The following is a 23,834-nucleotide window of genomic DNA, read 5'->3' as shown; positions in this document are numbered from 1 at the left end:
TAGTCACTTTGTATTTTTATAAATTCATAATAATCAATTGTTATTATAATATGCTTTCTTTTTTTTACATCTAGAATATCAAGATTATTACCAATATTTGTGCATATGAGACTTTTATACATGGTATAATTTATTATAATAAAATTTCAGATAAAATAAAAATTCTAATGAACAAAAGGAAAAATAATTGAAATTAACAGTAAATCTTTTAGGTCTATAAATGGTTGTACTCTAAAAAAAATTCTTTCATGCATATTTTTTACATTTTAAATTTAAGTGATATTAAGTAATTAAATCAAAAATTGCTTATGGCATTATAAATGTCTTTTTATAATGATTGCAATTTAAAAACAAGATTTTAATTTTATTATTTTAAACTTTAAAAAATAAATAAAATTCTATTATTCTATAATTAATTAAATCTAATTTTATTTTTAGGTGAAGTTTTTTTTAGTTTTAAGTGTCCACAGGTATCTTACAACAGTTTTATTTGTATGTTACCAAAACGTAAATAAAATTATTAATATAACAAAAATATAGCTTACCATATCACTTCAAACGGTGTTCACTCACACAAAAAAAATTATTACAGATCTAGGAGTAAGCTGTATGACAGATCTATTGTAACTGAGGGATTAAAATACTGTACCGTACTTGGCAAGGAATAGCTTTTTACCATTAATAACACTGTGGCATTTAAAGCTTCACCAAATATCTTTCTACAATTTACAAACAAACAAGATCTTTTTAATCAAGTTCTATTGGCATTAAATTCAATTTCTCGGATACCATTTTGGCATGAAAAAAACAGTACATGTATTCCAAGAGAACCAGAATCTCAAACCTATTTTGGACAGTTTGGGATTTTGATGTGTACACTCTCAATGATGAGAGCAGCACTTCTCTTCTTTGCTTTTAATTACCCTATTCATTAAATTATTTCTAATACTAAAAGCATACATGATACAAATATAACAACCACTGTAAAATTAAAAAAAAAAAAAACATAATATTAAGATAAGATTGATTATTATGAAGTATATAATTTTTTTTATAAGACCATAAAATTAAAAATATTACAATCTATATAATGAATATACGAGGGATATCTAAAGTAAAGACCACTGAGAAATCTTTCTCCTTAAGGTTGCCAAACCTGTGTCATTCATGTCCACGCTAGTAATGTTCACACTGCATTGTTGTCTGTAAGTTGTCACATTGTAGCATCTTTAATTACGTGTGCATTATTATGTTATAAAATGAATAGGAAAATCTATGTTGCCTACGACTGTGAAATACATGGAGTCATGTTTTTTACACCATCAAAACGTTAAGCTGGCTGAAATTCATAGGCAGTTGGTTGCTGTGTACAGTGATAATGTAATGAATGAAAGAAACATCTAAAAATGGTGTGAAAGATTGAGAGATAACAGAATTAATGTGCCTTATGAATGTTTGGGGAGGCCCTCGATAATCACCAATTAAACTCATTGAAACGTGTTGATGATGAAATCAGAAAAGATCGTCACTATGATTTCAGAACTGGCCCTTCTTTTTCATGATGTTTCAAGAGCTTTTATCAGTCACACTGTTCATGACCTTTTAGGCTTCAGAAAGTTTTATGCACATTGAGTGCCACACGTCTTAACAAAATGTCATGAAAAAATCTGAATGGGATCTGCATTGGAATTTTTGATGTGCTACACAGAAAAAAGTGATGAGTTCCTTAATTTAATTGTTACCAGTGATGAAATATGGATTTCGTATTACACGCCAGAGAGAAAACGGCAGTCAAGTGAATGGCATCATCCTCAATTACCAACCAGACCAACAAAGGTCAAGCCACAGCCATTTGGACGCAAACTGATGGACACTGTCTTTAGGGATGGGTCTGGCATACTGCTTATTGATTTCATACCACGTGGAACGACTATAAATGCAGAAGACTACTACAAAACTCTACGCAAGCTACGGTGTGCCATTCAAAATCAGCGACGTGGGCAGCTGACTAATGGCATCGTCCTGCTGCACAATAATGCACGTCCACATGTTGTGGATCCAGCACGTGATTTAATGGAAACATTTAGATGGGAAATTTACGATCACCCACCATACAGTCCAGACTTAGCTCCTTCTGAATATCATTTGTTTGGAAAATTGAAAGAATTTTTTGAGTGGTAAGCAATTCACAGGTGATGAACTTAAAAATGCTGTTAATCAGTGGCTAAATGGGCTTGTGGCAGAAGAATACGACGAGGGTACATTGAAGCTGATGTACCGCTACGATAAATGTCTTAATTCATGTGGCGATTATATAGAAAAGTAGTATAAGGTATGTAAGAGAAATAAAAAAAATATTCATAATTCTGATTCTGTTTCCAGAATCAATTTTTTTACAATCAAATGGTCTTTACTTTAGAGATAACCTCTCAAACATTCAAAAATGCTGCAGTATGGTTGTAAAAGTTTCTAAGCTAAATTTAACATCACCTCGTCCCAACATTTTTTTTGTTGTAAAAATAACTTTTTAACATGCCAAAAAATTAAAAACCCTGAATTTTAATTTTTATATGATTTTTCAAACAAAAATTCACTTCACCATGTAGTCCAATTTTCATGAACATTTATTAGTTCTATGGCTCATATATGCAAAATTACCATACTCATATGATTATAAACCACTTTTTCCAGAGATATTAACCAAAACTGATGCCAACACACAACACATATATAAACGAACGAACGAACGAACGAACGAACGAACGAACGAACGAACGAACGAACGAACGAACGAACGAACGAACGAACGAACAAACAAACAAACAAACAAACAAACAAACAAACAAACAAACAAACAAACAAACAAACAAACAAACAAACAAACAAACAAACAAACAAACAAACAAACAAACAAACAAACACACACACACACACACACAAAGAGAGAGGGGGGGAGAATTGCATGTTTTGTGATAGACTCATCATGCACTAAAACGATTCAGAAACATAGAAAACTGGGCTCCTAAAATTTTGACCTATTGCAATAGTTTTCCTTATTAGGAATTTTATTGGATACAAATGCCTTGGGAATTATGTGCTCAAACAATTTTTCCACACAAACAGATGCACAAATACATAAACTCAAACAAGAGCTCCATCAAATTAATTGTAACAGACATTTTCAAATAAGTTCAAAAGAGTGTTAATTACGTTTGAGACTTGGTCCGATAACACCCAGTAATTTCAGACTCCCTATTTTCCTTATAATTAACTATAAATGGAAAAAAGAAAAACAAATTGAAATTTTTGTGGTTCGGCTGAACTTAAACTGATAGCTCTGATTTAAATCCAGTAACGCTGAACTACACTGATAAACTCTTCCTCATCAAAAACTTATATAAATTTACACATAAAAAATTAATGAATATTTTAAGTATGGATGAATTAAACTAAATCAATTGCTATCTTACAATGGAAAGTTGCACTTGGGTACATTTTAACAAATTTTTGTACATGTTTATATGTAATTTAGCTGGATATTTATGCCTGAAACTTGTATTTGATGCCACATTTCTACAGGTTACAGCCTATTGAGTTCCTTATATAAATTAGAAAAAAAGTAATAAAGAAGTATATTTTTGTTTATTTAATTAATATTTATAAATAATTGATATTATTTCTATAAGAAGTCTGGAAATTATGGATTGGTTTGTAAATAAAAAAAGAGAATAATTTCATAAAAAAAAGTAAAATTTAAATAAAGCTAAGAGGGAAAGAATATGACATATGTAATGTCTGCAGTCTAAAATGAAGGTTGCAGCAAAACAGAAATAGCTTTGTATAACTGTAGCTTGTCGAAACCAACATAGCTACGTGTACAACCATAGTTCACAGTTCAAGATCAAACAAGAAACTGGTACATCATTAGCAAGGATCCCATTTGTCACTAAATGTTGTAACAAAATAAAAATCAGTAATATTACTTCTTTATGACAAAATCGTTAATTATAATAGGAAAATAATTTCTCAAGGTAATAAATGTTCTATGAAAATGAGAATATAAATAAATAACAACAAAGATTAACCTTTGAAACTGTTAAAAGTTAAAAATAAGTACAGGAATTAATAGCATTTTATTTAGTTTACGTACCAGCTGTACGTATGAAGCAGGAAATAATTAAACTACAAAATCTATCAGTTTAGGGGTTCTTGAGATGTCATGTTAGCTCAAACAGTGTACAAATATACCTTCTTGTTATACAACAGATATTATGATGTGAGCAAAATAGTAAAACCTTTCAAGGAAAAACCCTCCCCTTAACACTCATCTACCATGTAAGCAAGTACATTTTATTTCAAATACGCAATAAATTCTATTGAAAAATTACTACTATTACAAACAAAAAAGTACACCGAAGAAAACAGAAAGTGTTTTTTTTTACTGAAAAAATTCTGTTATATAATAAAATTTAAAAATAAAAATACTACAATAATGATAATTATGTATTAATTTACACGAGTTAAATACTATCTGATGGTTTAACAAATTTTGTTTGTATTTATGAATGTATTATTTTTCTAATATATTTAATTTTATACCATCTTTATTAATTTCTAAATTAGTGTTAATATCAGAAATATAATGTTTATTGTTTATTAAATGGTCTGCCATATTAGATAAACCTAATTTATTAATTTTTATAATTTCTACGTTCAAGAAATTTAGTTTTAAAGGTTCTGTTTGTTTTGCTATATAAATAGTATCACAATCCTAACATATATTTTATAGATTCTACACAAGATAATTTATTTTATCATTATTTTTGTTGTTTTTTTTAATAATTTTATTATATGGTTATTAGGTCTGTAATTTGGTGATAATGAAATGTAGATTGGCGTTTAAAAACCTGAAGAAAAGGTATTAGATGAATCAGTGGAATTTAGAGAAGCTTGAGGAAGAGGAGGGTAAGGAAGATTTTTGAGGGGGACATTGCAAGAGGTCTGAGTAAAAAAAAAAAGGTAGAAAATGTAGAAGAAGAATGGGAGAATGTTAAAAAGGAAATTCTTAAATAAGCAGAAGCGAACTTAGATGGAACAAAGAGAAGTTGTAGAAAACCTTGGATTTCAGACGATATATTGCAGCTGATGGATGAACGTAGAAAATACAAGAATGCTAGTGATGAAGAAAGTAAAAGGAACTATCGACAATTAAAAAATGCTATAAACAGGAAGTGCAAACTGGCGAAAGAAGAGTGGATTAAAGAAAAGTGTTCAGAAGTGAAAAGAGAAATGAACATTGGTAAAACAGATGGAGCATACAGGAAAGTTAAGGTAAATTTTGGGGTACATAAATTAAAATCTAATAATATGTAAAGCAAATATGGTACACTGATTTATAATATGAAAGGCAAAGTTGATAGGTGGGTGGAATATATTGAAGAGTTATACAGCAGAAATGAATTACCACCATTAAATGGTGGTAAAGAGGAAGAAGAGGAAGTTGAAGAGGATGAAAGGGGAGAAACAATACTGAGATCTGAATTTAAGAGAGCAATTAAAGATTTGAATGGCAGAAAGGCTCCTGGAATAGATGGAATACCTAGAATTACTGTGCAGTGCAGATGATGAAGCGTAAAACCCTCCGTGTTGGTCTAGTGGTGAACGCTGATGAACGTGGTGAACGTCTTCCCAAATCAGCTGATTTGGAAGTCGAGAGTTCCAGCGTTCAAGTCCTAGTAAAGCCAGCTATTTTTACACAGATTTGAATACTAGATTGTGGATACCGGTGTTCTTTGGTGGTTGGGTTTCAATTAACCACACATCTCAGGAATGGTCGAACTGAGAATTTACAAGACTACACCACTTCATTTACACTCATACATATCATCCTCATTCATCCTCTGAAGTATTATCTGATGGTAGTTACCGGAGGCTAAACAGGAAAAGAAAGAAAAGGTGATGAAGCAATTGATAGATTATACAAACTGTACGTAATATTTATGAAAAAGGGGAAGTTCTGTCAGAGTTCAAAAAGAGTGTTATAGTCATGATACCAAAGACAGCAGGAGCAGATAAATGTGAAGATTACAGAACAATTAGCTTGACTAGCCATGCATCAAAAATCATAACTAGAATTCTGCACAGAAGAATTGAGAGGAGAGTGGAAGAAGTGTTAGGAGAAGACCAATTTGGTTTCAGGAAAAGGGACATACCCATGTCCCTATTAGCAATTTTAGGGCTCAGATTAATAGTAGAAGGAAGATTAAAAAAAACAAATCAACATACTTGGCATTTATAGACCTAGAAAAGGTATTTGATAACATAGACTGGAATAGAATGTTCAGCATTTTAAAAAAAATAGGGTTCAAATAGAGAGGTACAATCATTACAGTTATTATCATTACAGTTACAATTATTACTGTTACTGTGTGGAACCACACAGTAACAGTAATAATTGAAGAACATAAGAAAGAAGCCGTGATAAGAAAGGGAGTCAGACAAGGATGTTCTCCATCCCCGTTACTTTTTAATCTTTACATAGAACTTAATGATGTTAAAGAACAATTTAGATCTGGAATAACAGTACAAGGTGAAAAGATAAAGATTCTACGATTTGCTGATGATATAGTAATTCTAGCTCAGAGTAAAAAGGATTTAGAAGGAAGAATGAACAGCATGGATGAAGTCTTATGCAAGAACTACCATACGAAAATAAAAAAGAACAAAATGAAAGTAATGAAATGTAGTAGAAATAACGAAGATGGACCACTGAATCTAAAAAAAGGAAGAGAAAAGATTATGGAGGTAGAAGAATTTTGTTATCTAGCAAGTAGAAATACTAAAGATGGACGAAGCAGGAGCGATATAAAATGCCGAATAGAACAGGCAAAACGAGCCTACAGTCAGAAATATCATTTGTTTACATCAAAAATAATTTAAATGTCAGGAAAACATTATTGAAAGTATATGTTTGGAGTGTAGCTTTTATATGGAAGTGAAACTTGGATGATTGGAGAACCTGAGAAGAAAAGATTAGAAGCTTTTGAAATGCAGTGCTATAGGATAATGTTAAAAATCAGATGGGTGGATAAAGTGACAAATGAAGTGGTGTTTGGGAAAATTGATGAAGAAAGAAGCATTTGGAAAAATATAGTTAAAAAAGAGACAGATTTATAGGCCACATATTAGGGCATTTTGGAATAGTTGCTTTAATATTGGAGGAACAAGTAGAAGGGAAAAATTGTGCAGGCAGGCAATGTTTGGAATATGTAAAACAAATTGTTAGGGATGTGATGTAGGGGGTATTATACTGAAATGAAATGACTAGCACTAGATAGGGAATCTTGGAGAGCTGCATCAAACCAGTCAAATGAGTGAAGACAAAGAAAAAAAGGAAGAAAAAAAATTAGGTCTGTAACGTTTTCAATGATATTATTAGTGTATAAATTATGTATATTTTTCCCCTTTTTTTCTTATTATGTACTGTTTGTAAGGTGGTTACTTTGTTATTTTGTTTTGATAATTGTATTTTCATAAATATTATTAACTGAAGTAATATCATATCCATTTTAAACCGCTGTATGTCTTATGATGTTTATTTCATTATTTAACTTTTCTTTATTTCGTTGCTCTTTTATTTTTATATAAATGTTAACTTTATGAAACAAAGGTGATTTGATTCTTTAAATTGTTATATTATTAGATATAGGTTTTCTATATACTGATGTTTCAGTTTGGTTGTCCTTGTCTATTTCAATATTGGCATCCAAATAATTTATTGGTTTCAAATGTGAATTTAAAATTTTCATTATAAGAATTTAATTTGTTTAATATTACTATATATTTATATTTTATTATTCAACAATGGAATTACTCCAATCATAACTGAAGATGCAGGATCCAACTAAAGTACTTTCATTGAAATTAAGATAAGATATGCCTTATTTCAATATTCTATTATAGATGGTTTATTTAATATAATTTAACAATACAGAGGAATAATATGAGTCATAAAAAGATAAATATCAGTTAATTCAAACCACCACAACACAGTAAATACATACGTTAAATTTATCATATTAATTCCAAGAATTGATTTTTGCAAGATCCTGCATCTTCAGTTGGTATTTAATTGTATAATTGTATTAAAATAAATTGTTTTTATAATTTATGAATTTTGGATTTGTCAAAAATGTTACTGTTGGATAAATTTTGACAGTAAGGATGAGTATGCAAATTCTTTTGCCCAGTACTTGAATTTGGGTATTGGTGGTTTAAATTTCACTTAATAATAAATTTCAATAGCACAGTGGTAAATATATTACTGCACTATTTGAATTTTCAAAAAAAAAATTATACACAATTCTTTTTTACTACCTTGTGAATGAAGTAAAGAAGTATTGTGATGGTGAAAAATTTCAGATTTCAAATTTCAATAGAAATATCCATTTTGACTAGTTTTGGTGTGACTCAATAGAAATAATTAGTATGTACGTACGTATGTGTCTGTATATACGTACATATATATCTTGCAACTCAAAAACAAATTGAAATTTTGGATTTAGGACTGTTGTAACATCTAGTTATGCACCTCCTCTTTTGATTGCAATCAACTGGACCAAAAGTGTCCAAAATCCAAAAAAAAATTGGAATTGATTGCTTATCAATGATGTATTATAAAGGGTACTTATTTTCATTGATTCCAGAGTTATAGCCAAATAAAATTTTAATTAATGAAATATTTGGATCTTACAAGAGAAGGCACATCGATTCGAATCAGACTTCATTTCAGACTTTTTTTTATTTTAATTTAAATATATTGATTTATTAACCTCCGATTGTAAAAACATTTTTACAATATTCACTAATATAAATAAAAAAAATATGAAAAAAAAAATCAGAAGTTATTAGTGAAATAAAATTTGATGTACTTTAAAAATGTGTATATGTAATTTAATAGGCATACAAGGAAGTCATGTAGTGTCCACATCAGATTTTTTTTATTTATGGAATAATTTTTAATAAATTTTAGTTAACAAAATGGTTGCAATTTATTGCTGCAATTATTTTTATAAAAAATTTTTTACGCACCATTGCATCTATTTATTATCATAGTCCTTTATTTTCAACAAAATTTGAACATAAGAAGAAACAAAAGCAAAAAACTTTCATATTAATTTATAAAAAAATACTACATTAAACAAATTGTACAATACACTAACATTATATTACGTTAAGACATCATATCCATAACGGTTGTAAGCCCATATAACTACCCCCAGGAATAACAAGCATCTAATCACAAGCTTATTAATGGTAGTGATTTCACACTGTCTTCATTACAGAGATGAGTATATGATTTGTTATCGGCATGCTAAGTCTGTTGAAACTCTGGTAATATTTAGTACTACAAGTGAAACCTTCACTTCACTCAATACAGGAACTGCCTGTATAATGAGCACATCATTACTCGATGAGAGACTCCAATGACTGTCACTTGAACCTCAGATGCTTTACATACAATATAGCCTAACATCATGATGTCATGTACCAAACTCTCTGTAATCAAAGATGCTAAAATAAATAACTTTAGAAAGATTATTTTTTTAGTATTATTAATAGCCAAAATAAACAGTGCTAAAATATCTAGTCTACAAATATCAAAGCCTACCAAAGGAACCATATGCATAAAGCACAACTAATATTTTCAAGAAAAAATTAAACTGAACAAAATTAAAGAATATAACTGCAGGATAAAAGAATGAATGTAATGTTATGTTCTTTTTCCAACAATAATGAAATAATGATATGTCAAGAATCAGAAAGAAGTAAACTGAATTTTTTAAAAAATGCTAAAAAAATTTGGAAAAAAGTAGCTTTATCTTTCCGGCAAAGGTGGAAACCAATTGTAACCAAATTTAAATGGCATCAATCAGCTATATTCAGAAGTCACTGTACAAAATTGCATAAAATGTCTTCAATCTGAAGACATGATGCAAAATAACTTTAAAAAGCAAAATGTTAGGCTTATTATTCCCCCACCACAGAATGATATTACCCAAATATATAATCAAAATTATGTACTAATGTAATGGAATCAATCATTTAATTAGTATAAGAATGTGACTTTTACAAGTCTAGAAATGACAAAAAAGAAAAACTGGATTTTTTCCTCATCCATTTATTGAGATTTAAATAAGACTAAACACTATCAGAGCTACCTAAAGAGACATTAAATTATGTAAAAAAAAATGAACCTATCCTAACAGTTAAAATTTTGAAATATGAGACCCCTGAGATTTGTATTTCCTTACACCTGATCAAATATGGTCAAAATTAAATTAAATGACATTAATATCCCATATATAGAAATAATTGTGCCAAATTTCATCTGAATTGTTCAACCTGATTTATATAATGATTCAGACAGAGATCAAACAAAATACAGGCCAATGTAGAATTAAGTTCCTATACATCCTTCTTTAATTTTTTAATGATAAAATTGTTTGTATTTTTTGATTAGAAGGAATCTTGAAAGGTCTAGATCTGATGTGCAAAATTTTACCCAATTAGCATATACATACTTTCCTTTATATAGTATACTATATAACTTATGTAACTACATAGCCAAGAAAGTAAAAGGCATAAAAATATTTTAGTTACATGTAAAATTTTAAAATGAGTAATATGGAGTTAACATCTTTTCTTTTTAGTTTAACATAATGTATTCAATTAAGCTTGAGTTACAGTTTAGTATTTCACATACTCAATTAAAAATGTACATGCACATGAAATGTTTGTCACAAAATTCTCTATTACAATTTTTTTTACGCAACATTTATCTCCTAAGTAAAATTTCTGGCTCACAATCAAAACTTTCTTTCTTCTAATATCAGTCACCAAGGTTGAAACATTCAAGAATACTAAAAATTTAAAATAGTTTAAACAGCAAGCATACAGGGTCAAATTAGATGTTAAAAAATTTTAATTAAATTTAAAAATTTAAATACTAACAAATCTGATAATAGCAAAAATAGAAAAAATAAATAAATAATTTGACTACATCTTTTTACACCTGAATCTGGGGGCAGCAGACAAACATAGAAAAATGTGTGAATAGATACTGTAAACACATGAGTTTTATAAAATTATCAAGCTAAATTTTTAAAATTTACTGTAATCATGATGGTCATATTCATTTATTACTTAAATTTTTAACATTCATTGATGACTACGACTATCAGTTTCAGGTAATAGCAAAGAGGTTACCATGACTACAGTAGAGTAATGAAAATGATGAGATGAAATTTATATCTACTAATCTGTTTAAGTGAAGGAAAAAGATAAAAAGTAATTAATTAAAATTAATTAACTGATTAAAATTAATCATGATAAATTATTTAAAGTGAAGCATAACTCATAACGTATTGCAATAAACAACAGTATTACCCACAATCTCACAACTCCAAATTTTTAATAGAAAAAGTAATTTGTTTGTAATAATTCAATGATATAAAACATATGATTTAAATAAACTGTATAAGTGGGAAGAAAGATTTACACTATATTTCCCCTTTCTTTCCTTACAATACTAGGAACTCTAAATAAAAAGAAAAATTTGTTTGTTTATTTTAATTTATAAGGCTATTAATAACTTTAATAAGTAATTTTACACTCGCCCACTTGACAGTAATTTATCTCTTGTTTCTTTTAAAAATGTTATATTGTGAATAAAATTTCATTAAACTCAAATGTAAAATAACCAATTTAAAATGATAATACATTTATTTTCAGGCTGTTACATCAACATATATAAATCATAGTTTTGCAATATATTCATGCGGCGTGTAAGTAACACATTATCCTTACAGAATAAAAAGAAGAAAAATAACTTAAAACAAAATTTACAATGGTTAAAAAATAAAAAGTTTAGAATATATAGCCCTAAAAATAAACCTAGAGTTTCATATATTCAAAGCTGTATTAAAATATATTTTTTAAATTTCCACGATAGTTAAAATTTTAAATACAATTACCTAAATTAGAAGTTATATTTTTACTACATATATTCTAAACTTTCTATTTTTTAACCATGTAAAATTTATTTTAAATTATTTTTATTTTTTTTCATTCAGTGTGGATAAGACAATGTTACTCACATTCTACATGAATATATTTTATTCACTATTTTTATGGTTTTATACATACATACTTCATCGAATAAGAAAAAATAAAACAAGATTCTGATTAGAAAGATCATCTCTCAGGAACTGAGACTGCATGTCTGTTAGGTCAAAAGTCCGGGCTCAATTAATATTCAATCCAAACATACACAATGACCTAAGTAATTGAAGCAAATTCAAAAAGAGATTTTATGAAAATAACACATACTAATATATAAAAACTTTTCTTAAACATTTATTTATTTTCTTAAACATTATCTTAAACTTTTATTTAAACATTATTTACATATACATGTAAATATTGCAGAATAGTTTGAAGGAAAACATTAAGAGCTACTATCTGATTGAGCCACAGGTTACATAAAGATCTTACTGATACTGGCTTAATTTTTATACATATCCAAACTTTAGTAAATCTCCGGGCCAATTCAACACAATGGATTTTGATATGACAATCATTTGATCCAAGGCAGAAAAATACTTATGAGGAAAAAATTCTACAAAGTGAGGTTACAAAAGATGTATAACACATCTTTAGCCATTAATTATGAAATTATATTGACCTCAGATTTTTTACATTTTCTCAAAAACTATTGATCTATTATGAAAAATTGAACAAAACATTCTGGAAGAAAAGGCTTCCTAGACATAAAAACAATTAAAAAAGAAACGAGTTTTTTGTAAATGTATACCATTTGAAGTTTAACCATGTTACTATAAAAAAAGTTACTTTGTTTCATGGAGTCGAATTTAAACAAAATAATTCTTATTATTAATAATTCTTATTATTTTTTTGTGTTTTAATTTGTAAAGTAACTAACTCAAACAGTTTCCTCCAAAACTTGGTGGCTTGAAAATTTGTTTTAACAAATTAAGTATCATCTATTCCCAATGAAATATTTAATACATTAGATAGATAATAAAACTTTATTTTACTAAAATAATAATTTTTTGTAACATTAGTAATATAATTATCATTAATATTTCAATCATTTCAAAAATATTGTGGAAACTTGTAGATATAGAATTTTAAATATTTACTTATTTACATCATCATCAGTGATCCTTCCTCTCATGTCTGAGAGCTGGTGATCCGATTCATATCCCACTGACAATTTCTCACCATAGTTCACAGCCCTCTGCCATTTGAATCAATGTGTCTAACATTTCTACAGTTGTCTCTTCAATCTGGTCCAGCCAGCTTTTTGGTGGTTTTCCATATGACCTGCTACCCTTGATTTTTCTCTGTAGGACTAGCTTCTCAAGATTTTCGCTAAGTCTATGTGGTTTATGGCTGAAAAAGCGGATGCGCTAGAAGCATATTGCGAACAACCTATTCTATATATCCAACTCATACATATAAAATACTTAATCCGTTCTTGAAATATGATTAATTAAAAAACAACTTACAGATGATAGATGGGAATTAAGTATTTTCAAACCTACTGATAAGCAGGTTACCATAATCTTTTTATAAAGCTTGTTACAAAAAAAGTGGTAACACCTTGTTACCACATTCATCTTGATTTTAACATACTTAATTGTTTTGCCTAGACTTCATTTACATTAATGAACTCTAGTTATTATTTATTTCATTTTTTATTTTCCTAATGTGTACACTGCAAACTCTTCAACTAGCGAATAATAAGCAAACCCCCTCCGCACCACCATGGCACAATGAGATGAGGATGATATGTAAATGAGGTGTAATTTTGTACAGATTCAGGCTGACCATTCCTGAGACATGTAGTTAATTATTGAACCCCAACCACCAAAGTACACCGGGGCATCCACTGTCCAGTGCTTACATCAGTGTAAAAACAACTAAATTTTACTAGGATTTGAAAATCAGAACTTTTGACTTCAAATCAACTGTTAAGCAACTAATTTGTGAATATGAGTTAACCACTAGACCAGCCTGGTGGGCAATTTCATTTTTTGAATTAAATTTCTACTATTTATTTTTTCAACAAATAAAAGCCAAATTGGAAAATAAAATATTACATAAATTATTATTTTCCTTTAAATTACTACTTAAATCATAAGCAGATATAAATTAAATTATATATGTTATTTTAAGTAAATTTAAAAAAATGATAAGAATGTAATCATGTTTTCAAATTTATTTCAATACTTATTTAGCATAACTCTTTATTTGTTGTAATGTGAATGTAAATAAAAGCTAGTGCGATAGTAAAATCATATTAATTAAGCAGATAAGTACTAAAAAGAAAAAATGATGATATGCACAAATATCAAACATACTAAAAAGCAACTTAAAAAATTCTATTTAGATCATCAGAAAATATGGAAATTCAATAATATTAAAGTGAAACTGAGTAATATTTATTTACATTTCAATGTTATATTTAGATTTTATAAATTCAAAAATAGAATTAACAACAGAATATAAAAGAAGTCGACACAAATCCTGGAACATTAGCTCTATAACAATTACTCAAGTCTACCATTCTGTCACAATGCAGTGAAATCAAGTATACCATTTACTTCATATGTTTATGAGTCCATTAAGAAGGAACAGAACACCTGTCATTTTCTTAATTTCAGGCTCAATGCCAAAGCTTTAATTAGATGATGCATCCTGTCTCTTTTCTTACCATTTACCATCAATGCTAAGTCTGCTTTATATAAATTCATATATTTTATTTTAATACGGTGGACACTGATCCTTTAAATGCATTAATATACATCAGAAGAAAGTGAGTCTTTGTTTATAGCGCGTCCTAATAACTTTTAATGATCTTTTTATTAAGTTTTTACATTTTTACAACGTATACGTTTCTTGTCTTTATTTTATAAAAGATAATTTCGTAAATAATAACAAAGTTGCTATTTCTGTAAAATTAATTTAACTTATAAGATTAAATTAATACAACATTTCTACAGCTGCTTCCTTTTTAATGAATAGAAGAAACAGTTAATTAAAATTAACTTATTACACAATTAGATTTGACCTGTGTGATTTTTTAAATTTATTTTCAATACTTACTTACTCTTTGTCAAACAAACTAATTTCAATAATTCTATTTTCATCAAATAAATTTGACATTAAAACATTGGCTCCTAGCAAAAATGTTGGTAACATTAATTAAATGCTATGGTTAAATACTCATTCATACAGGGTGATTCAAAGAAATAGGAAATTTTGAAAGTTGTGTTGGTAGCCGTGGGCGATTGGTACCACTTGATAAGTGGCGCCAGCCTCTCTAACCTAACCTGCCATTTGGTTGTCATGGATCCTTGGAGTGGTGCGCAACGTGCATTTGCTATCAAAGCGTTTTACAAAAACAATGACAGTGTGGAGGGAGCGCGTAGAGAATTTCGCTGTCATTTTAATCTGGGATGGCATGACCGTGTTCCATCAGCACATGCAATTAAAACATGGTTTATCTAATTTTGAGGAAACCCGTTCGGCAATGTTAAAAAGAAACCTCCAGGCTGTGAGCGAACCGTCTGTACACCACAGAATGTTCAAGCTTTACAAGATACTGTCACACGAAGTCCACATCGGTCAATCCGTCGTCTCTCAGCATCTTTACAATCGCATAGTTCAAGTGTTCGAAGAATATTAGTGAAGGACTTGCAATACCATCCAAACAAGTAGCAGATCGTTCAGGAACTGAAACTGAACAATGCAGTTGTGCGAGCACAATTCTGTAATGTAATGCTTCAGAAGATGAATGATAACAAAGAGTTTTTTCTGTTTGAACTGTGGATGTCAGACGAAGCGCATTTCCACCTCAGTGGATTTGTTAACAAGCAAAATTTCAGATACTGGACACAAGAAAATCCTACGCAGCTACACCAGCGTCCGTTGCACAGCCAGAAAGTGACCGTGTGGTATGCTATGTCATCTTACGGTGTTATAGGCCCTTATTTTTTTGAGGATGACAACGGTCTTGCCATTACAGTGATATAGACTTGTAACGTTGCCATACTTGAAACCTTTGTTGTGGAACAATAAAAGAGATTTCCACCAATTCTTAACACAGCCTGGTTTCAACAAACAGAGCAAAGTCACATACTGCACGAATATCGATGGCAGCTGTACACAGATTGTTTGGACAACGTGTCATTTCACAAAATGGTGACATTAGATGGCCTCCCAGATTGCCTGATCTATCAGCTTGCCATTACTTTTTGTGGGGTCACCTTAAAAGCAAAGTGTTCCACAGTAGACCTGCTACAACGGAAGAACTGAAGGCAAAGATCCGAGAAGCAATTACGGAAATTCCAGTTGAGATGTTACGTCAAACCATGAACAATTTAACCAAGAGACTTCGTGAGTGTTTATGTAGAAGAGGAGGTCACCTGCAAGATGTCATCTTTAAAAAATAAACTAAAATGTATGCATCCTAAAATGGCAACATTTGTACAATTACATGAAATAAAATTCATTTTTTAAAAAACATTTTTCATTAACGTTATTTAATTTTTTAAATTTCCCGTTTCTTTGAATCACCCTGTTTTATAAGACTCATTAGTATTTATTATATATAAACAGTTATAAAAGTAAAAATAAATAGAACTAAGGTAAACTTTAGAGAATTCCAAGTTTTGCTTCTATTTTCAAATACCTAGACCAGTGTTTCTCAACCTGGGGATCATGATGAAATGATAGGCGGGTCGTGAAGTTAACCTACAATTTTTCATGTAAACAATAATGAAATCATTTTATAGGAAAAAAATTATAAACTATTTTACTTGCATTTATAATTACATATGCGAAGAAAATAAATTAATGAGATGGCTGTGTTTGTTTTTCATTAAAACATTTCTCCGTATTTGGATCTATGTTAGAAACATACAAAAGTAAATTGTTTTGAAGTGATAAAAGATGATTCCTATACTTAGTTTTTAGCGCAACCACAGACAAAAAACCCTTTTTACAAGATGTGGTGAAAGCGATTAATATTTTCAATGCTTCTGTGATTAAATTTCCATATTCACTTTGAAGAGCAAGCCAAAACATATCTAAATCATTAGATGTGAATTGTAGTTTTAATATGTTTTATCGGCATACATTTTGACGAGCTGTTCACGAATATCAACTGGTAACTAGAACAATGTTTTCACTAAATGGATTCAGTACCCATCTCTTTGAGAAATCATTTTTTTCTTCCAGGAATTACTCCACCAATTGAATTTTTAGCTCACACAAATGCATCTTCATCCTATCCAAACTGTGGTGAATAATATTGTATTCTTTCTTCAAATTTTTCTCAATATAATCTGAAGTGGATGGCAAATTTTTCCTTTGAAGGTGAATAATCCAGATATCAAGCTTCTTAATGATAGCATGAACTTTATTTGTTATTAATAAAATGTTTTTATAATAGCCTTGTAAATTCACATTCAAGTTGTTTATGTGCAAAAATACACCAGTTAAATATGCTAATAACAACATATATTCATTACTTTGTAAAAACTGAGAATGGCATTAGTTTATCCTAAAAAAATTCATTAATTCATCTCACAATTTCAATAACCAGGTTAATACTTAGGTTAATACTTTCCCTTGCAATAACCATCTGACTATTGTATGGAAAAGAAGAGATTTTTTCTTTTTGTCCATTTCATCACATAGTTTAGCAAACAGCCTATTCTGTAATGGTAGACTTTTAATAAAATTAACCATTTTTATAGCTTTACAAAGAACTTATTTGAGATCTTCCGGCATTTTTTTTTGTGGCAAGAGCATATCTGTGAAGGAAGCAGTGCGTCCTCCATTCCACCCTTAGTTTAAGACAACCTTTTCAGAAAAGATCTTTCCTGTTATCACCTTTGCACTATCACTACAGACTGCAATACATTTTATCCAATCTATGTTATAATTTTTGTAGCATCATAAAAAAGCATCAAAAGGACATTGTCCTGTGGCATGACCACAGGTATTGATTTGCAAAATAACATATTTTCTTTGATTGATCTGTCCCTATCGCATTTATATCTCATCAAACTGAGAAATGTTTGCCACATCTGATGATTCACTGAATACTAAACAATTTACTTTAACTCACTTGCTGAACTATCTAATCGTGAACATCAGCAGCCACATCTTTGATTCGCCTTGATACTGTGTCATAAGAAAGTTGAATTTTTTTGCTTCTTTCACGTCTCCTAAAACACTGACCATATCAATTGGAGCAGACAATATGAGGTTTTCTGCAAGTGCATGGGGTTTGGACATCTTAGCTAAACTTAATGCTATGAAATAAGATGCATCAAGTGTACTTTTTTCAGTTTGGCTTGATTTGCAAGTAGAAGCTAGATGATTTCTTAAAGTATGTAATTTTCTTTTGAAAAATTCCAAAGGTTTGCTTATAAGATCCAGACATTTAGTTTCCAAGTGTCGAATTAATTTTGATGATTTCACACTTTCATTGGAGAGGACTCCAGGACTCATTGGAGAGGTAACACTATACTTTAATTAACTGTCATTGTCTTTTTAGCAATCGATTCACTAGATGTAATTAGATGGCCGACTGTTTTTTCAAAAATTTATCCACTTTGCATAAGAATGTAATTGAAAAAAAATACACCATTTAACTATTATTATTTTCAATGAAACTATGCTTTTAAAAACTTAAAGAAAGGTACCAGACGGATGCTTCACATTTGAAACTAAACTGATGTTCTGCAATCCCTTACACCTCTTTTATGCTGCTGAGAGCATAACGTGTTCATACATATCGTATGCATGTTCCATGTTTCAACATTATGCTCTCACAGTAGATATTATGCAAGCAGACTAAATTACAAGGAGCATGTACACATCAAGTTGGAACCTGTAAATTGCTCACATTTGTACACTTCATACATCCATGTTCATACCAGTCGCTATTAACACAGCTAGGTTTCATTATATTGGTGTTGGAGATCACAACATATGAATTTTACTTATTTACTTTTTGGGGTTAATATATTTTTTTTTTACTTTTTGGGAGTCGTGGAGCTAATGATGTAGTGATAAAAAACAAATAAGTGTGTGAATATTCCCTAATATAATAGTATGCAAGGTACATGTATTATGAGCTTCACAAAACAGCAAAGTAGCAAAATATTTAACTCTACCATTAATTTTTAATTATGAAATGAATGATTCTTACCTCAGAAAGGTCAGTGCTGGTTGTCTCTATCTTATCTTCATTTATTGGTGGTGGCAATCGTTTCTCAACATCTTCACTGCTAGCACTAAAAAATACATGAAATTGTATGTTATGTATATTGAAATTTAAAAGTAATACTAATATACTTAATGTGTGAAAGTTGGAAATGAATATGATTTGTTTGAGATCAGCATTACACACTTCAGTTCAGTTCTATCAATTTAATTTACTTTTACAAAATAAACATAGAAATTTTTATAGAAAAAACAGCAACATATGTAAACCTATTATATTTTTACTCAAAAACATTTACCTTAACATTTTGCGTAAGGTTTTTTTATGTTTTTAAATACATATACTTCTAATTTTAAACTTATTTTCTATATTTTAAATGCTATTTGGAGTGCTGTCTTTATCCAACATGGATATTAGTTACTAAGCATAAGCCTTGTGGTTTAAGTGGACGCAAAACTTTGAAAACAAAAAAAAAATTGGAAAAAAACTGAAACAAAAAACAATTGTCAAAAGTGTAATGTAAGAAAGGTACGAATATAAACAGGAGTTTCATAACTGTGATTTATTTGTAGAATATAGTGAAGTAATTCGTAAACTATTTCTCAATGCAGTCTTCAGCCAATGCAATGGACTTGTACCAGCATTCAGGAAACTTTGTAATCTTAGAAGAGTCTTTCTATTATCTTGGCCTAACCTTGCACACAATTGGTAACTCCTTATCCAAATCAAATGTTTTCCTTCTAAAAAGTTTCTTAAACAGGCTGAACAGAAAAAGTTACAAAAAAAAGGATTTTTCCTTTTTGAAATCTTGGCTATACAAGTCCCACTCGTATTACAGTGAGACATCACAGCACGGTGATCTGGTAGTGTTTCCAGAGTTTAATGATAAAATCTTAGAATATTGATAAAACCAGACATATTTTAAATACAGTTTATATTCATTTTACTTTCTAAGCAACAACAATCTTTTTTACAGTATGTACATAAGGTATGAATACCACACACACACACACACACACACACACACACACACACACACACACACACACACACACACACACACACACACACACACACACACACACACACACACACACACACACACACACACACACACACACACACACACACACACACACACACACACACACACACACACACACACACACACACACACACACACACACACACACACACACACACACACACACATATATATATATATATATATATATATATATATATATATATACATACACACACACATACACACACACACATACACACACACACACACACACACACATATATATATATATATACACACACACACATACACACACACACACACACACACAAATAGTAGTGACAAAATTATAGTTCTAAGTTCCGTGAGAAAATCAAGATAAATATACTCTGCAGACCCTAGAAAAAACACAAGTAAAAAATATTATCTTCACAAGTGAAAAATTGTAGTTTTTGGTTTTCTACAATGGAGATGAGCTTGAATATCAGTGCACACTATCTCGTTTTGACTCTGGGGTAAAATAACACGTTTCATCACAATTTAAAATCTTTCTCTACTATCACACAACTTTGAATTCATACACTTTGGACTGAGAGAACTCACCTACAGCTCATTTTTATTTCACATTCAAATGAGAAACAAAATAAGCCCCTTCTTAGACTAAAATTTAGGCAACATAATAAAAGCATAGACCTCTTGCTCAAACATGTTGATTACAATTGACAGAAAGGAGAGAAAGGACATACAGTACTGCTGATAACAGATATCCAAGTGTTTATCCAGTAAGTCAAACCTAAGTTAATGAGTGTAAACTCATTATAAGAGCAAAATAAAAAAAATTCTGTTTATATTTGAAACTCCCACACCAAGCTCAGCCAAACCATCAATGATGATAAAAGTTTGTCAAGGAATGAAGAAATTCTATACTGTGTATAGGTTTCAAGTAAAATGAAACCTATACACATTTCAATAATTACATTTCATTTTTATGTTATTCTTAATTCACAAAAAAAAAAAATCAGTAGTTGTAACAAATGAATGTAATGTAATTAAGGTAAGTAACCTGAATATTGCATAAATAAATACAACTTTAAACATAAATAATAACATTTTATTTTAAACTTACCTTTCAGTATGAACATCACTTGATGTGAGACTTGATTCATCACTGCCAACACTATTTAATGAATGGCAATTATTTTCACGTTGTCTACGTTCTTCCCATTCCGCTCTAGCTTCATCTTGAACTCTTCTTTTTAATTCGGACACCCTCTTACGTTCTTCTTCAATTACTAAACTTCCTACAAAAATTAAATGAAGAATTAAATTTAAATTGTACATTTTTTAAAGAAACATTTTAAACACATCATTAAGAAAAAAATACAATTAATAAATGCCTAACATGATATTTTAATTTTCGTTAAAAAAAAAATTTATATCTAATGCATAATAATTATAAAATTTTCTTCAAACCACATCTCTGATTGAGTTATACTAATTAGTATTAGTTATGACTTGCTGAAGAATATAATTTAAATATGAGCCTTACTTAACTACTATTTTCTAAAATTATCCAAACACTAAATAGTGGTGTTTAGATTTTGCATAACAGCCAATCAAAACAATGATACAGATCAAACACACTCTACCACTGCATGCTTATCAGATAAGCATGCTTAGAACACTAATTTGGCTTTCTGGATGAACCCCAAATAGCAAGAAATGAGTTTCTAGAGTTTCCATCCTGCTGAAACACTTGTGTTTCACTTTTGTGACACTCCGTGTCACAAATTGTGACACTACAGATCAAGCTAATTGACATCTAATAAAATTTCCACTGCTCCTAGTCAAAAAGGAATGAAAGAAGAACAAAGAGAAAGAGAAAATCTAACCACAGTAAGGTTAACATCCTCCATATTGTCTAAGATAAGGCTGAAAATTTAAAACATAGTAAATACAAATACAGGTAAGAAATTACAATGTAGGTAAAGGACTGCAGTTTTTACTTCTTCCATTAAATAATACGCCTTTTTTACTGAAAATAAGACCTAAAGCAGCAGATAAAATTTTATTATACCAAAATGAAAATGAAGCAATGACATACGAAATAAATTTGTAAATACACACCAAATTATTTGATATAAGCAATTAGTCATAAAAAGTAACTTTCAATTCACAAGAGGTGTTTTTAAAAAATGTAATAAAAAGATCTTGTTAAATTAATTATCCATTACTAATGGAGTAAAAGTAATAAAAAAAGTAAAAGGAATAAAAGTAATGGATTAAAATCCATTACTTTCAAATCAAAACTGTAAAAGAGACCTATGCAGATTAACTAAACTAATAAATAATAAGAAAGAATTACCACAACATTAGTAAATTACAACAACACAAAGAGGGATGTATACACATAAAGAACTTTGCAAAATTGGCAAAATGTACATTTAAAAAAAAATATTATTAAAAAAGCAATTAATATAACTTAGGTAATTGCATAATTTTCAGGGTGTGTAATTCTAATTTTTTTTTTTTTGGTTGATTTTTTGTTGGGTGAAAAACACTTCCATGTTATCATTGCCTAGACACAATATATTTGTTGTAATAAACAAATAATAACAATTACCACAACATTAGTAAATTATAACAACACAAAGAGGGAGGTGTACACATAAAGAACTTTGCAAAATTGGCAAAATGTACATTTGAAAAAAAATATTATTAAAAAAAGCAATTAATATAATTTAGATAACTGCATAATTTTCAAGGTGTGTAATTCTACATTTTTTTTTTTGGTTTATTTTTTGCTGGGTGTAAAACACTAATGTGTTATCATTGCCTGGACACAATATATTTGTTGTAATAAACAAATAATAACATTTCCAACTACTATACAGCAATTGTCACGACAAGCTGAAACACACTACAAAAATTTTAATATTTGATTATAAACAGATGGTACTAAGAAACTATGAAAACTAAGATAAAAACATTTCATTATCGCCTAGAATAGTTTGCATGTTGGCCCCTAGTTTAAACTTGTGATGCAATGCTGTATAAAAGATACAATAGATATGGTGCACTCAAGGATATGGTGCACTGTCAGTCGGCAGTCGCAGCAAGCACAAACTGGCAGGTGCATCTGCTTGAGTCATCACATATCCATGAGTGAGTCTAGTGTGCCCTACTCGCAAACAGCAGATAATAACCTCCTCCTGACAGTTATTTCTGCATGAGGAGCTCATGCAGAAATAACTGGGTGAAGTTTATTGTTCATGTTATCATTCCAATCACTTTGCCACTCACTATGAACCACCCTCTTCCGGAAACAGACCAGATTGTTCGAAATGAAGCAATCAATGAAAAGAGGCTGGAAACAAGCCTCCTTTGCGGCACTATCAGCTCGCTCATTACCTAAAATCCCAATATGGCTGGGGATCCAGCAGAAGCTCACAACTGTATTATGGTAGTTCATTTGTGAAA

General features: G+C 29.7%; 1 protein-coding gene across 1 annotated transcript in view; it reads right to left on the bottom strand.

The window, feature by feature from the left end:
- Window positions 1–23,834, bottom strand: part of LOC142319660 (pleckstrin homology-like domain family B member 1) — a 615,345-nt gene that overhangs the window by 68,268 nt on the left and 523,243 nt on the right. Inside the window, exons 15-16 of the mRNA XM_075357205.1 lie at window positions 21,481–21,655; window positions 19,313–19,397 (exon numbers count right to left, since the gene is read on the bottom strand). Coding sequence (XP_075213320.1) covers window positions 19,313–19,397; window positions 21,481–21,655 — 260 coding nt within the window. The remainder of the gene's footprint in view (window positions 1–19,312; window positions 19,398–21,480; window positions 21,656–23,834) is intronic.

The sequence above is a fragment of the Lycorma delicatula genome, chromosome 2, assembly GCF_047948215.1.
Source record: "Lycorma delicatula isolate Av1 chromosome 2, ASM4794821v1, whole genome shotgun sequence".
NCBI classification, from domain to species: domain Eukaryota; kingdom Metazoa; phylum Arthropoda; class Insecta; order Hemiptera; family Fulgoridae; genus Lycorma; species Lycorma delicatula.
The sequence above is the reverse complement of the archived record's forward strand: the minus strand, read 5'-3'. Positions and strand labels throughout refer to the sequence as shown.